This window comes from Wyeomyia smithii, chromosome 3, assembly GCF_029784165.1.
Source record: "Wyeomyia smithii strain HCP4-BCI-WySm-NY-G18 chromosome 3, ASM2978416v1, whole genome shotgun sequence".
NCBI lineage: Eukaryota > Metazoa > Arthropoda > Insecta > Diptera > Culicidae > Wyeomyia > Wyeomyia smithii.
The window spans coordinates 32,970,533-32,985,448 of NC_073696.1; the positions used below are offsets into that span (position 1 = coordinate 32,970,533).

Genomic DNA, 14,916 nt, shown 5'->3' on the forward strand with positions numbered 1-14,916 from the left:
AATTTAGCAATGATTTTAAATAAAACAATTAAAATATTAAATTGGAATGCTCGCTCATTGAAGGCCAATGAGAATGAGCTTTTTAATTTTTTAACAGTAAATAATGTGCATATTGCAATTATTACTGAAACATTTTTGAAACCTAACATAAAATTAAAATATGATCCCAATTACGTGGTTCATAGATATGATAGGATTCAGGGTTCCGGCGGTGGAGTTGCAATTGTTATTCATCGCCGAATCAAACATCGTGCTCTTCCCCATCTTGAGACGAAAGTTATGGAAACTTTGGGAATTGAAGTTCAAACTGAACTTGGGATTTTATTTATTGCCGCAGCATATTTACCATTTCAATGCACACGCGAGCTCAAAAATTATTTTAAAGGTGATTTACAAAAACTCACCAGAAATCGTTCGAAATTTTTCATAATCGGCGATTTTAACGCTAAACATCGTTCATGGAATAATTCTCAAAGTAATTCCAATGGCAAAATTTTATTCAATGATTGTTCTTCAGGATACTATTCTATTTTGTCTCCGAATAGTCCTACATGCTTTTCTTCTGTAAGAAACCCTTCAACAATTGATTTGGTGCTGACAGATCAAAGTCATGTATGTAGTGATTTGATCACACATGCTGACTTTGATTCTGACCATCTTCCAATAACTTTTTCTTTATCACATGAATCAGTTTTAAACCCTATGAGCTCTGTTTTTAATTATAACAAAGCTAATTGGGAAAGATACAAAACTCATATTGAGAGAAATTTCAATAATGAGCTTGATTTGCAAAACGAAGTGAATATTGATTCCGCTTTGGAAGCATTAAAATGTGCAATTGTTGATGCCAGGAATTATTCTGTTCCAAAGGCTCAAGTGAAATTTGATTCACCAATAATTGACGAAAATCTTCAACTTCTAATTCGTTTGAAAAATGTCCGCAGACGTCAATATCAACGTTCTCGTGACCCTGTTTTTAAAACTAATTATAAAGATTTACAGAAAGAGATTAAACATAGATTTACTCTTCTGAGAAATCAAAATTTTGAGACTAAAGTTGAAAAATTGAAACCATATTCAAAACCATTTTGGAAGCTGTCGAAGATTCTTAAGAAACCTTCAAAGCCTATTCCAGTTTTAAAAGATGGTGAACGTTTTCTTGTATCCAATGAACAAAAGGCTCAAAGACTTGCTCAGCAGTTTGAGAGTGTTCATAACTCAAATTTGAATTTTGTGAGTCCAATTGAAAATGAAGTCACACGTCAATTTGATTTAATTTCTTCCCAGAATTTTTTACCTGCAGAAATAATTGAAACTAACTTGAATGAGATTAAATCAATTATTAAAAATTTCAAAAATATGAAAGCACCTGGTGACGATGGAATCTTTAATATACTAATCAAACATCTCCCTGAGAGCACAATGGAATTTTTAGTGAAAATTTTCAATTGCTGCTTCAAAATTGCATATTTTCCCAAATTATGGAAAAATGCAAAAATTACTCCCATTTTAAAACCGGATAAGAACCCAGCTGAAGTTTCAAGTTATCGACCAATCAGTTTGCTTTCTTCAATAAGTAAACTGTTTGAGAGAGTTATTCTTAACAGAATGATGTCACACATCAACGAAAATTCAATTTTTGCAAATGAACAGTTTGGATTTCGCCATGGGCATTCCACAACTCATCAATTGCTCAGAGTTACTAATATGATACGAGCTAACAAATCTGAAGGTTATTCCACTGGAGCTGCTCTTTTAGACATAGAAAAAGCATTCGACAGTGTTTGGCATAAAGGTTTGATTGCGAAATTGCAAACTTTTAATTTTCCAATTTTCCTAATCAAAATTTTAAAAAATTATCTTACTGATCGAACTCTGCAGGTTGTCTATCAGAATTCAAAATCTGATAGATTTCCTGTCAGAGCAGGTGTGCCTCAAGGTTCAGTCTTGGGTCCAGTCCTGTACAACATATTCACTTCAGATCTTCCTGATTTGCCTCCAGGATGCACAAAGTCATTGTTCTGCGATGACACAAGCATTTCCGTAAAAGGAAAAAGTCTTCGTGTCATATGCAGTCGATTGCAGAAAAGTTTAGATATTTTTTCTTCCTACTTGCAAAAGTGGAAAATCTCTCCCAATGCTTCTAAAACTCAAATGATAATTTTTCCGCATAAGCCTAGGGCTTTTTTCCTCAAGCCAAACAATAATCACGTTGTTAAGATGAATGGGGTTATTTTAAGTTGGTCCGACAAGGTTAAGTACTTGGGACTAATTTATGATAAAAAACTTATTTTCAAAGAGCACATTGAGAGTATACAAGCCAAGTGCATCAAATATACGAGATGTTTATATCCTCTCATTAACAGGAATTCTAAACTTTGTTTAAAGAACAAACTATTGATTTACAAACAAATTTTTAGACCAGCAATGCTTTATGCTGTACCGATCTGGTCAAGTTGCTGTTCAACAAGGAAGAAAACGCTCCAAAGGATTCAGAATAAAATTCTGAAAATGATTTTGAAGCGTCCTCCTCGGTTTGGTACACTCGAATTACATAGACTTACTGGTGTTGAACCATTAGAAGCTATGTCAAATAAAATTATTAACAATTTTCGACAAAAATCGTTGCAATCCTCAATTGCTACGATAAGCTCTCTTTATAGCCAATAAGTTAGCAATTAAGTTAGTTGTAAGTTTACTTCCCCTTTTCTGACAAGTAGGTTTAAAGCCCTACGAATGATAAGTCCTAATTGCGAAAGCAAACAAATCCTAACAATTAAAATTACAAATTTCTAACAGTGTTGAGAAGTCACCATTTGTGATTGGACACACATACTCATTATTTACTAATATTTATCATAAATACTTAAGCTACTAACAAATCCCCCCTTAAAAAAAAAAAAAAAAAAAAAAAAAAAAAAAAAACAACAAAACATTTATGGAAAAAATTATTATTATAAATTGAGTATTTCAAAAACCCACTTTTGAAAAATTTGATTTTTTTTCCACCAGAACTACACAAATCAATATTGTTTGAACTTGGAGAAACAAAAAATGAAAAAAAAAAAATCTGAAAAAAATCAGCTGTAATCTTTTCAGAGCAACTATTTTGAACTTTAGGGCACCTTTTTTTCGCTTTTATCGACCAATATAATGGTCGATTTAAATGATTGTCCACTCTTTGTGAAATTGCTCTAGTGTGGCACTACTTCATCGACCAAAATAATAGTCTTCTACTTTGATGTGACAATCCGATGTTCAACAATAACCAATCTATCCAATCTATAATTTACTGGGTGTAACTGTTGAAAATGAGATTTACTTTGTGTTGTTGTTGCTTAAGAATGCGAAACAAACAAATTCGAAAAATAGAAATTTCATAATTTTCGAAAAGTACAACAAAAATGTTTTTCTAATGTTTCTAAAATCATATACACTGCACAAAATTTCTGATGCCAGTGAGAAAACAACCGGCACAAAATTCGAGACATTACGTAATCTAAATTGGACATCATTCCAATTGACCCACAAAGATCATGAACCAAACCGAAAGATGATTCTATAACTCCGGAAGTCCTCCGTGGCAACTTCAAACTATTCGACCGCTCTGGGAGTACACTTTTCCGCACCAGAGAAGCTCAACCTTTTTCGAGCCACTGATTTCACACATGAAGCGTCAGATAACATCTGCGAAAAAAATAGTAGAACCACCAGTTGTTAAATGCTAGTAGCGGCAGGTGGTGGGCTGTAGTGCACTTAGCTGCCTACAATAGTTTTATTTTTGCTTTACGTAATGGTAGGTTTTTTTTTCCAAACCGCCTGTTTGCAAAAAGTATAAGAAATTGTATAACACAACCCGCACTGCTGATGCTCGCGCACGTTGAACGTCCGTGGGACAGCCGTTTAAGTAACTATGCCTGCAAACTGCAGCTCACGTATCGCGTATCTAGCCTAATCCACATCTATCACAGCCCGTCACATTTTGAGATAAAATTAGCAACTGTAGCCGAGCATAAGTGGGCCCATATACAAACACGCGTTTTCGACCCTAGTCAGCATCCGTAAAGTTGAATGAAAAATGTTGTCTCCAGGAAATGGGTTGGCACTGCTGCACCGAGGAAAAATCTTACATTTTGATGGCGAGGCTTTTTTACGTGGGGAGTTGTTTCGGGAGGGAAAAACTTGCTTGTGATGTAGTCAGTCAGCCCATAGCCGGTGCAACCATATCGGGCACGGGAAAAGTGTGCCATCAAAGTGTAACTTTAGTATCCATGCGAGTGGCACTCCGAAACCGTGGCCCAGGTTTCGTATGAATGTGTGCACTTTTCGATAGTAGGTAGTGGGAAATCATAGATCGAAATGGCGCTGCAGTTTGCTGTAACCTGGAACGTTAAATACTCGTATGTCTCGCATGTATGACAAACGAGATTTTTTTTCGCAGAGCTGTTGCTGATTGTATGCAAAATTACTTCATCTCGGGTTCTCATCGAGGGGGCAAGAGTCGGGAGACTCGACCAGATGTTGCATAATTTCGGTGACAATCTCGGTGCTTGTGGCACAAGATTGGGGACGAAACATCGGTTATAACATCGGTGTGATAAACTTTGTGTAGAATTTTGAAATCGTATTATAGTAGATGTGCTACGCAAATCGTTTGACAATTTTTTGATGCCTTCAGCGTCCGTCTTGGTAATTTATTCAGCTTGTCAAGATGAAAATTCTAACAGTTCCAAAAATCTAAAATTTTAAAAATGATAACAAGGACGAAAAAGCGAAAATGTTGAAAATCTTCGCACAACAAAGTTATATAGTTGAATATCTTCGAAGAGAAAAAATAAATTGAAAATAACACAGATTAAGAAATTGTGTATGGAAAATTCACCGAATAAAAAAATGTGCTCTCGTCTGTTGGTTGCAGCAAAAGCGCATTTTGTGCAAAAATTACCTGCGAAGAGCTTTGCCACCGCCCTCCAAGCTTCTGGTCCAAGCTGCGAGTAATAATCAATATGAATCCAAACTCCCCTCCGGTATTGTATAATAATAAACTGCACTAATAACGACGGTTGTTGAAGTTCGTGTTTCGCTGTGGCGCCACTCGTGCGTGTAGATGGGCTTAGACATGTTCTCAAAAGCGACTCCCATGCACATGAAGTGTAGGTATACGATTGCGTGCGTTGTATTAAAGGCTCGTTGTCGATGATGAGTCTGTTAAAACGGTTTAATATTTCACAGCCGATTGGGGCCTATAAGCGGGCTGGTTTCACTTCGGATCGCAATGTCCCGCTCGTTTGGTACGGCTTTCAATGTACATTATTCGCGCACCGTTTCGACATAATTTGGCTCGACATTGTATAATGTGTGTGTGCGCGTCTGTCTGAGGGTCTAACTAGTGGGAAAAATGAGCTATCATTTCTCAGGCGGCGATCTTCTGGGCAAGAAGAGGAAGGCAGCGAGATGACTCGGAGAAAAGATCTAGGTCACTTAAATTGTAGTTGGTACGAATGGCTCGGGCATTTCGCACCGTTGCGTTGGGGAAAAGCACATTCTGGAGTTATAAAGTTATTTGCGGTAAAGAACGAAATGAGTGAGAAACGGGTTAGTTAGTACATTTCATTCGAAGTACCCTGTGTGAATCTTGTTTTGTAATGTTGAATAGACGGGATTGTTTGCCGATCTAATAACCAGTAATTTTGTTTTGATGAGGAAACAGCAACAGATGAATCAAAAACCAACGATGATAGGGTTTATTACTGTTTATTTATTATTCATCATATTTCCTCTGTAAGTGTTTCCAGTTGTCGTTAGTCTAACGATCGGTTTTCTTCTAATTGCAGCATCACGATGTCCCTGCCGGGACTGCCCCCACTGCCGAAGAGTCTTAGTGGTTTTGATCTGGCTGGCCAGCAGCTTCAATCTCATCAGCAACACCATCAACAGCAGCACCAGCAACACCTTCAACAGCAGCAGTCACTACACCACCAGCACCAATCATCTCATCAGCAGCAGTTGCATCAGCTCCAGCTTCAGCACCAACAGCAGCATCATCTGCAACCTCCATCGGTGCAGCAACATCAGCCGCACCAGCAATTGCCACCGTCGCTGAATCATCACCCGACGAACCCGTTCATCCCGATGGGAGTTAATTTGCAGAGCGTTAGCATGGCATCGCTAGTGTCCCAGCGTGGCCAATCGCCGGTCAGCACCGTGAGCAGCAGCAGCAGTATTCCGGTCACACCGAATAGTGGCGGCTCCAGTGGCGGCGGTGGCACCGTCAGGAAACCCACCACGCTGGATACCCAGTTGGCTGTTTTGCGGAGAGAAATGGTAAGTGATACGCCTTGTGCTTCGGTCGGTTTCTGTTGTTGTTTAGAGGAAACTTGAACATGACACAGTGCTTCAGAACTATAGTTATCATTCAAACAACTGGTTTCTTGTACTCATCTAACTTGGACCAGTCAGTAATAACCCGTTAGCGTAATAATTTCTTGATAACTACCCTCTTGACGTCCAATCGCTTAATCACCAATAGAGCAGCGTTAATATCATTTTGAAAATAATAGCTCTTGAATCTCGCACAAAAAAATTCACACATCATTCGTCCATTCATCGAATTTCGCCGATCTATCAAAGCGTAAATTTCGCCCAACATGTGGAACTCGATTCTGGTTTAAATCGCCCGGCAAATAAAGAGGAAGCTCTCAGTCGAGCGGCGGGTAAGAGTGAAAAATTTAAAAAGCTACTCCGTGACCTCCGAATTCGATGCAGAAGCGGAGAAGAGGTACGAAAATGACCGAACCATTACCGGGCCCGATCGCAGAGCATCAACACTGCGGCCCGCGCTCGATGCTGCTGAACTATTGAAACACAGCACAGCATTAAAAATTCAACACTTTTCACACTCGGTTGGTTCCATGGCTGAATGGTTTGCTGGCTGGCTGGGTGAATAGACGGACTTATGGTCGCCGTGGACTTCGGCTTCTAGGTCAGTACGCGTGCGCGCTTGTCTCTAAGCGCGAAAGTAGTGGCAAGGTCTCGGCGGAAAGTGGGCCCCCAGTCTACTGCCGCCGGTGTACGAATAGGAGATGATCATTATTTATGTCAGCTGAAGAGCGAAGTGGTTTCGCAAGGTTCGCCGGGATGTTGATTGTGATCTTTCACTCGACGGAAGTAACTTTCTATATGACCACCGGCTACCGCTGGCGGTCTAGTTGTGATCGATAATTTTGCTTTGATTCGATGACCTGGCTGTTTTGTGCTGTTGAGGGTGGACATAGTTTTTGTTGGATAACGGATCTTAGAGAAAAAATGTTGCTAGCATCTGCAAGCTTGGTGAAGATGTTCTAAACATGATTAAGTCCGATAGTAGGTATGAGTCATCATGAACAATTTGTTTGGAATTCACACGCAGCAAACAACAGAAGCTGTTAAGCACTCCTCAAAATGTTAAGAAGCAACGGGTAAATAAACACAATGAGAAAGACAGATGAATATAAAAAAGAAAATTACTGGACCCTCAAAACAACGAACCTCAAACGTTTAGAGTATTTTTTTGTTCATACAGCTACAAATCGTTTGTCTGGAGGCCTAAAATCTGCGCCACATATTTACACTGACTGAGTCATGTACAGGTAATCTTCGGTAAGTCTTGCACGCCTAATAACAGGTTCTGAAGCATCTTTCGCAGAAATGAGTCACGTTGTTGGGCCGCGCAATCTGATCGCTGAATCAGCTTTGGCCACCGTATGCTGCTGACTCATCGGTAACGGTTGTCCCGCGGTGGGATTCAGAATGAGTGCAATTATCGTGTGTGGACTTTTTATTTCTTGTTTAATCGGTTGCCCTGCTGTCATAATCATTCTTTCTGAGATCATCCAGCTGCAGCTGGGGAAATTACTTTCTTCATTAGCTTGTACCTGTCGAATTGACGCTTTGCTGTTCAATGTGGTGTAAAATATTTAAAGGTCGAATATTTGAAGATCATGGTACTTAATAGTAAGCTTAAAATTTTTTCTAGAATGATTAGTCTTAGGAAAATCGTTAACTGTAAATCCACTTGTAATGTAGAACTTCAGTTTTTTGGCTACTATATAGTGGTGTTACCTGAAAATCTATTAACGAAAGGGGACGAAATTTGTCCCTATTTAAACGTTTATAAATTGCTTTGTTTTCAATCGATATCCTTAATTCTTGCAGCAATCGATTGGAAAATTATACACTCATTGGCCAAAATGCCGAAAATCGCATCCGCCAAAATGTCGAAAATTGTTGTATGACTATGCGAAATTTTGTTCTATTGAAAATGGTTAAACCTCGGATTACTACCTCTGATTGGTTGCTTACTGGCTTATCCTGAAAAGGTAGACGAAATAGTACACCTAGTAAAAGGGAAAGCACTCTTTGGGCTATAAAACAGCTTGCTCCTGGTCAAACTGGTTGCATTTTGTTAGTGGAGAGTGAGAGCATGGTCCTATATAAGCAGTAGCGCAGCGGGTTGCGTCAGTATCAGCTGGCTTTCCGAATTTGCTTTCGGCTTAAACAAATCACTTGCGGGTGGTCACATATCTCAGTAGCAGCGCGGTAGTAGCAAACGTTTCGGTTTGCCGACCTTCTTTTGGCAACGGGGACGGGACACGAGGCATATGGACGCTAGGCATATGGATGGTAGCCATAGTATGCTAGGCATACAGACGCGAGGCATAATGGATGTGAGGCATAATGGATACGAGGCATACTGCCACAAGGCATAACGGACGCGAGGCCGAATGGACGCGAGGCCGATTGGACGCGAGGCCGATTGGACGCGAGGCCGAATGGACGCGAGGCCGAATGGACGCAAGGCCGAATGGACGCGAGGCCGAATGCGATGTTGTACGATCGCATGATATCCAATTATGTAGTTCAGGTGTTATTATATTCCTAAAGAGTTTAAGTTGGGTATAATACCTTTCTTGAAATCATGCGGCGAAGACGCATAATCGAGGGCAAGGAAACGAGGCGGCACTAAGCCGCCGTGGTTTCCGCAGTCCGAGCCGGCCGCCGACCCGCCGTCGGAAGCGGCGGCCTCTCGCACCCAAACGACTGATCTACTGGTTTGCTAGGTCTACTCAAACAGAGTTTTCTTCCCTTAGTTAAGTCCGAACGAGCAGTAGCGAGTAAGGACAGCATTCGCTCGGACAGCGAGTCGGCCGAAGGCCCGAGTGTATGAAGCGAAATACATGTTATCGAATGCTGTGTTGATGATGACGATAATAACACATTCCATATCACTTCCCCTTGGCCTTGTGTCCTAGCGTTTATTCGGCCTCGCGTCCGTTCGGCCTCGCGTCCATTCGGCCTCGCGTCCATTCGGCCTCGCGTCCATTCGGCCTCGCATCCATTCGGCCTCGCGTCCATTCGGCCTCGCGTCCATATGTCTCGTGTCCGTATGCCTGCCGTCCATTATGCCTAGCGTACTATGCCTCGCGTCCGTATGCCTCGCGTCTGTATGCTTAACGGGGTGTCATCTTTGGCAACAACTCGAGCGAGCATTCTATGCTTGATCCTGGAAATCAACATCTGCCGCGACCAACTAATTTTTAAAATGTGAGAACAGCTTTTTCAGTGTGTGATACCAGAGTTCCCATTCTCACATTGCAGCACAAAGGTTGCATTCAGCATCGTATCCAATTTTATATAGTAAACTGCCCCTTTAACCCTCTTCCCGCGATAAGATATCGATTTTTGCCTCGAAAAATACCATCAAACCCTTGTTACTTATCAACTACATGTACAATTGGCACAAACTGTATATCACATGAAAGCTTAATCTGTTCTTTAACCGTATTTAACTGCTTCACCGTTCAAAACTTCAAGTATAACTGTTGAACTGTATTTAGCCATACGGCGTCACCCGCGGGAAATGGGTTAACCATTAACCAGTTTTTCGAAAAGTTCAAGCGCTAGACTTTGAAAGTAAATGCTTTCTTATGCTGTCGTGTCTTGGAAACAACCTCGCTCTCCTATCGTTCGATCTACCAGGAACTTCTAGTGCGTACGGAACAGAGTCACGTGAGCTACAAATTAGTATGTAAAGCGCTACGAAGTGCTCATTAAAGATCTATGAAGCACCTTATACCTAGCGTTAAAGACTTGAAATTTTATTGTGAATAAAGAAATAGTGTACAGTAGGGTGACAATGACTGAATGAGAAAAAAATTCATCATCGAACTAAAAGAACCGATTATGCACATTCTGTTTATTAGCTCCAAATTTGAGTTCAATCAGACATGGTTGGGGGTGCCTCAAAGGGCTCAAAATTGAGATTTTTCGACCTTCGAAAAACCTCAAATTTACCGAGGGAAAATCGAAAAAAAATTCGGTGCCAAATGACAAAAAAAGCTTAAAACGTCTAGATCTGGTGTAATCCCGAAAAAAAATTTGGTCGAAAATCAACTTTCTGGTTCAACAAGTTGGTTTTTTGAACATTTTAAAATTGACTTTTGAAGCGACATACAATTTTTTTTGAGATAACACCAGATATCGATGTTTTATTCATTTTTAAGTCATTTGTCTTCGTTTTTTTCTATTTTTGCAGTTTTCTGTAGATTTTTGAGGGTCGAATTATCAAAACTTTGAGCGCTGAGGCAAAAAATATGCTGCATTGAAACTCAAAATAGTTACCCTACAAAGATCATAGCTTTTCCATCATTCCTGTAAAATTTGGTGCCCCTAGCCATTACCAAAACGCGTCAACTTTATCAAAGTGTCGCATAGTAATTCCTCGCTGGGTTCGTCACTTCAACGTTATACGAGAAAGCTAATTTATATCTCTGAAAAATGTTGGTTGCTAGGGACACCAAGATTCACAGGAACGCTAAAATTTTTCACTATTTTGACCATTGCTATATCTAAATAAAGAAGAGTTATATTTTAAAGAACAGTTGTCACGTGATAGCTTTTAGGAGATTGTCTAAATTTTTATTTTGAAATATTGAAAAAAATAATTTCGGATTGTATGCTGGAAACATTTTTTTTTAAAAAGGGGGGGAATGTTTGTAATGATTTATTTATGTACTAATATCTATTCAGAATTAATATTGTGTGTTCTGCCACAAATGGTGACATTTCAACACTATTATATATATATATATATATATATATATATATATATATATATATATAAATATTTATATATATATATATATATATATATATATATATATATATATATATATATATATATATATATATATATATATATATATATATATATATATATATATATATATATATATATATATATATATATATATATATATATATATATATATATATATATATATATATATATATATATATATATATATATATATATTTGTAAGCTTTTTATATTATTGAATGTTATTAGCTTTCGCAGTTAAGATAATGTAATTGTAGGAAAATTATTAAACCTACTTGTCAAGGAAAAAAAAGGAATAATACAAAACTTAAAATAAACTTAAAACTATCTTACTGACTATAAAGTGAGCTAATCGCTGCAATTGAGGATTGCAACGATTTTTGTCGGAATTTGTTGATAATTTGGCTTGACATATTTTCTAATGTTTCTACATTAGTGAGCCTATGTAGCTCGTTCGTGCTAAACCAGGGAGGACGCTTCAAAATCATTTTCAAAAGTTTATTCTGAATCCTTTGAAGTGTCTTCTTCCTGGTTGCACAACAACTTGTCCAGATGGGAACTGCATATAACATTGCTGGCCTAAAAATTTGTTTGTAAATTAACAGTTTATTCTTGAGACAAAGTCTAGAATTCCTGTTGATAAGAGGATATAAACATTTGATATACTTATAGCACTTTGACTGGATATTTTCAATGCTCCTTGAAAATAAGATTCTTATCATAAATTACCCCTAAGTATTTAACTTGACCAGACAAATTTAAGACCACACCGATCATCTTAATAACGTGGTTATGATTGGGTTTGAGAAATGAAACTCTTGGCTTATGAGGAAAAATAATTTACTGTGTTTTAGAAGCATTAGGGGAAATCTTCCATTTCTGCAAGTATGAAGAAAATATATCTAAACTTTTTTGTAGCCGACTGCATATAACACGAAGGCTTTTTCCTTTTGCGGAAATGATTGTATCGTCACAAAACAGAGATTTCTCACAACCTGGTGGTAAATTAGGAAGATCAGAAGTAAAAATGTTATATAAGATTGGGTCAAGATACTCCCCTGAGGCACACCAGCTCTAACAGGCAATCTATTAGATTTACCATTTAGATAGTTAACCTGAAGAGTGCGGTCAGTTAAATAACTTTGTATCATTTTTGTAAGGTAAAGCGGAAAACTGAAATTTGACATTTTAGCTATGAAACCTTTATGCCAAACACTGTCGAATGCCTTTTCTATATCTAGTAGAGCTGCTCCAGTCGAATAGCCTTCAGATTTATTAGTTCGAATCATATTTGTTACTCTAAGTAACTGATGAGTAGTGGAATGCCCATGGCGAAAACCAAACTGCTCATTTGCAAAAATTGAGTTCTCAATAATATGTGTTATCATTCTATTGAGTATTATTCCTTCAAAAAGTTTGCTAAGAGAGGAAAGTAAACTAAGTGGTCGATAACTTGATGCCTCAGCTGGAAAATGTGCTAGTGCGAAATCTGTTAAAAATTTTTACCAAGAAATTTAAAGAGTTTTTTAATAAGGATATAGAAAATCCCATCATCTTCTGGTGCTCTCATGTTTTTGAATTTTTTGAGAATAGTTCGCACCTCATTCGAGTTTGTTTCCAATACCTCTTCAGAAAGAAATTCTTGGGTGGTGATCTGATCATACTTTTGGTTTACTTCATTTTCAATAGGACTTACTACGTTCAAATTCGAGTTATGAACGCTCTCAAACTGCTGAGCAAGTTTTTGAGATTTTTGTTCATTCGTTAGAAAAATGCAATCACCATCTTTAAGGACTGGAATGGGCTTCGAAGGTTTCTTAAGAACCTTCGAAAGCTTCCAGAAAGGTTTTGAATAAGGTTTTAGTTGTTCAACTTCTCTCATGAAATTCTCATTTCGCAAGAGAGTGAATCTATGTTTTACTTCCTTTTGCAATTCTTGAACAATAATTTTCAAAGCAGGATCACGAGATCTTTGGTATTGACGTCTCCGTATGTTCTTCAAACGTATAAGAAGTTGAAGTTCACTGTCAATAATTGGTGGATTCAATTCCACTCGAGCCTTAGGAACTGATAAATTCCGGGCATTGAGTATTAAGCTGCTAAAATTATCTAATGCTCTGTCAATGTCAGCACTATTTTGTAAAATAATATCATCATTCAAATTTTCTTCAATCGTAGAACGATATCTATCCCAATTAGTCTTGTGATAATTTAACACAGATCTAGTGGGATTTAAAATAGTTTCATGGGAAATAGAAAATGTTATGGGAAGATGATCAGAATCAAAGTCAGCATGAGTTATTAAATCACTGCATGAATGACTTTGATTTGTTAGTACCAAATCAATTGTAGATGGATTCCTAATAGAAGAATAACATGTAGGACCATTTGGAAATAAAACTGAATAAAATCCAGCCGAGAAATCATTAAACAATATTTTTCCATTGGAATTGCTTTGAGCATGATTCCAAGATCGATGTTTCGCATTAAAATCACCGATGATTAAAAATTTAGATTTATTTCTTGTGAGTTTTTGCAAATCTCCCTTGAAGTAATTTTTTCGATGCTGGAAACAACAGATTTCAGAACTAACGGTCATTGCAGATCTTTTTAAACTCAAGTTTTTAGAGATTCCCATGTCGACGATAGCATGTATGGTTGCATAAAACATTCGGTATGCGATACACACATTCTTCAGTGTACAGCCGCACTATTGCCGAGTTTGCTTTTCTTTGCACAAAGGCTGTCGGTGAGTTGCCGAGCAGTCCTTACGCTTCTTCTTTCCACAGTCTTTCATAGGCAAATAAAAAAAGAGAGGGTGGATTCGGGCTGTTACCGAAACGCGTTGTTCGAGAAGTGCGGACACGAACTTCTGTATAAAATACAGCTTCTTCTCTTTTCTACATTCGCAACACCGAAGACATCCTCCTAATAATGCCGACTCGACACACGGAGTATGTACATTTTTCGTTTCTTTTTGTGATGCTCTGTTACCAATACGTTCTTAATGTGACTCTCGGATTACCTCCCAGCTGGTTCCGAGGTACGATGCTGGCCTAACAAGCCAGTCGTCGTATGTTCGGGTCCCAGCTCGGGAGAGACTGTTAGTGTCAGTAGGATTGTAGCGCTAGCCCCGTATAATAAACAGAAGGTCGAGTTCCGAATCGGAATGTAGCACCAAGGCTTTGCTTTGCTTTGTGACTCTCGGACTATCAGCGCGAAAGGTATCACGTACAAATAGCAACAGCAAACACATCCTTAGAAGACAGTAAAAAGAATGTACCATTGGCATGCCTGATGAGCACTGGTAAGGAAAAGAAATTTTTCCCAAATAAACTTTTCTTATGCTCAACATTTTTCGCGTTTATTGCCTCTGAATGTTCGTGCGTACCTCCATTAGTATCTTTACTGTTGATTGAAACCGGTTTCAAATCGTATAATTTAATACACTCTTGAAATTTACACACAGGCTTAACTCGGTTCCATAAATGAAAATATAATAACTTTTGTATTTCAGTCGAGTAAACCATACACATTTGTGAGTGGCCCCAGCAGCATTCTATCGTCTTTCTACTTTAAATCGGTCTCAAATCAGGGAATCGCTTTTTAAGAACAGGTATACGAGAAACGTCCTTAGTTAACCTGTTACGATAGATGTCCAAGTGGCCGAATATCTAGAGACTTTGTGTCGATACTTTCCATGATATCGTATTTTCTACTGATAGATTAATGCGTTATATTTTTTTAATAAAAAGGGT

At 38.2% G+C, this 14,916-nt stretch overlaps 1 protein-coding gene across 1 annotated transcript in view; it reads left to right on the forward strand.

Annotated features, from left to right (window-relative positions):
* LOC129731460 (uncharacterized) overlaps positions 1-14,916 on the forward strand; it is a 104,391-nt gene that overhangs the window by 24,051 nt on the left and 65,424 nt on the right. The window contains exon 2 of the mRNA XM_055691472.1: positions 5,835-6,324. Coding sequence (XP_055547447.1) covers positions 5,835-6,324 — 490 coding nt within the window. The remainder of the gene's footprint in view (positions 1-5,834; positions 6,325-14,916) is intronic.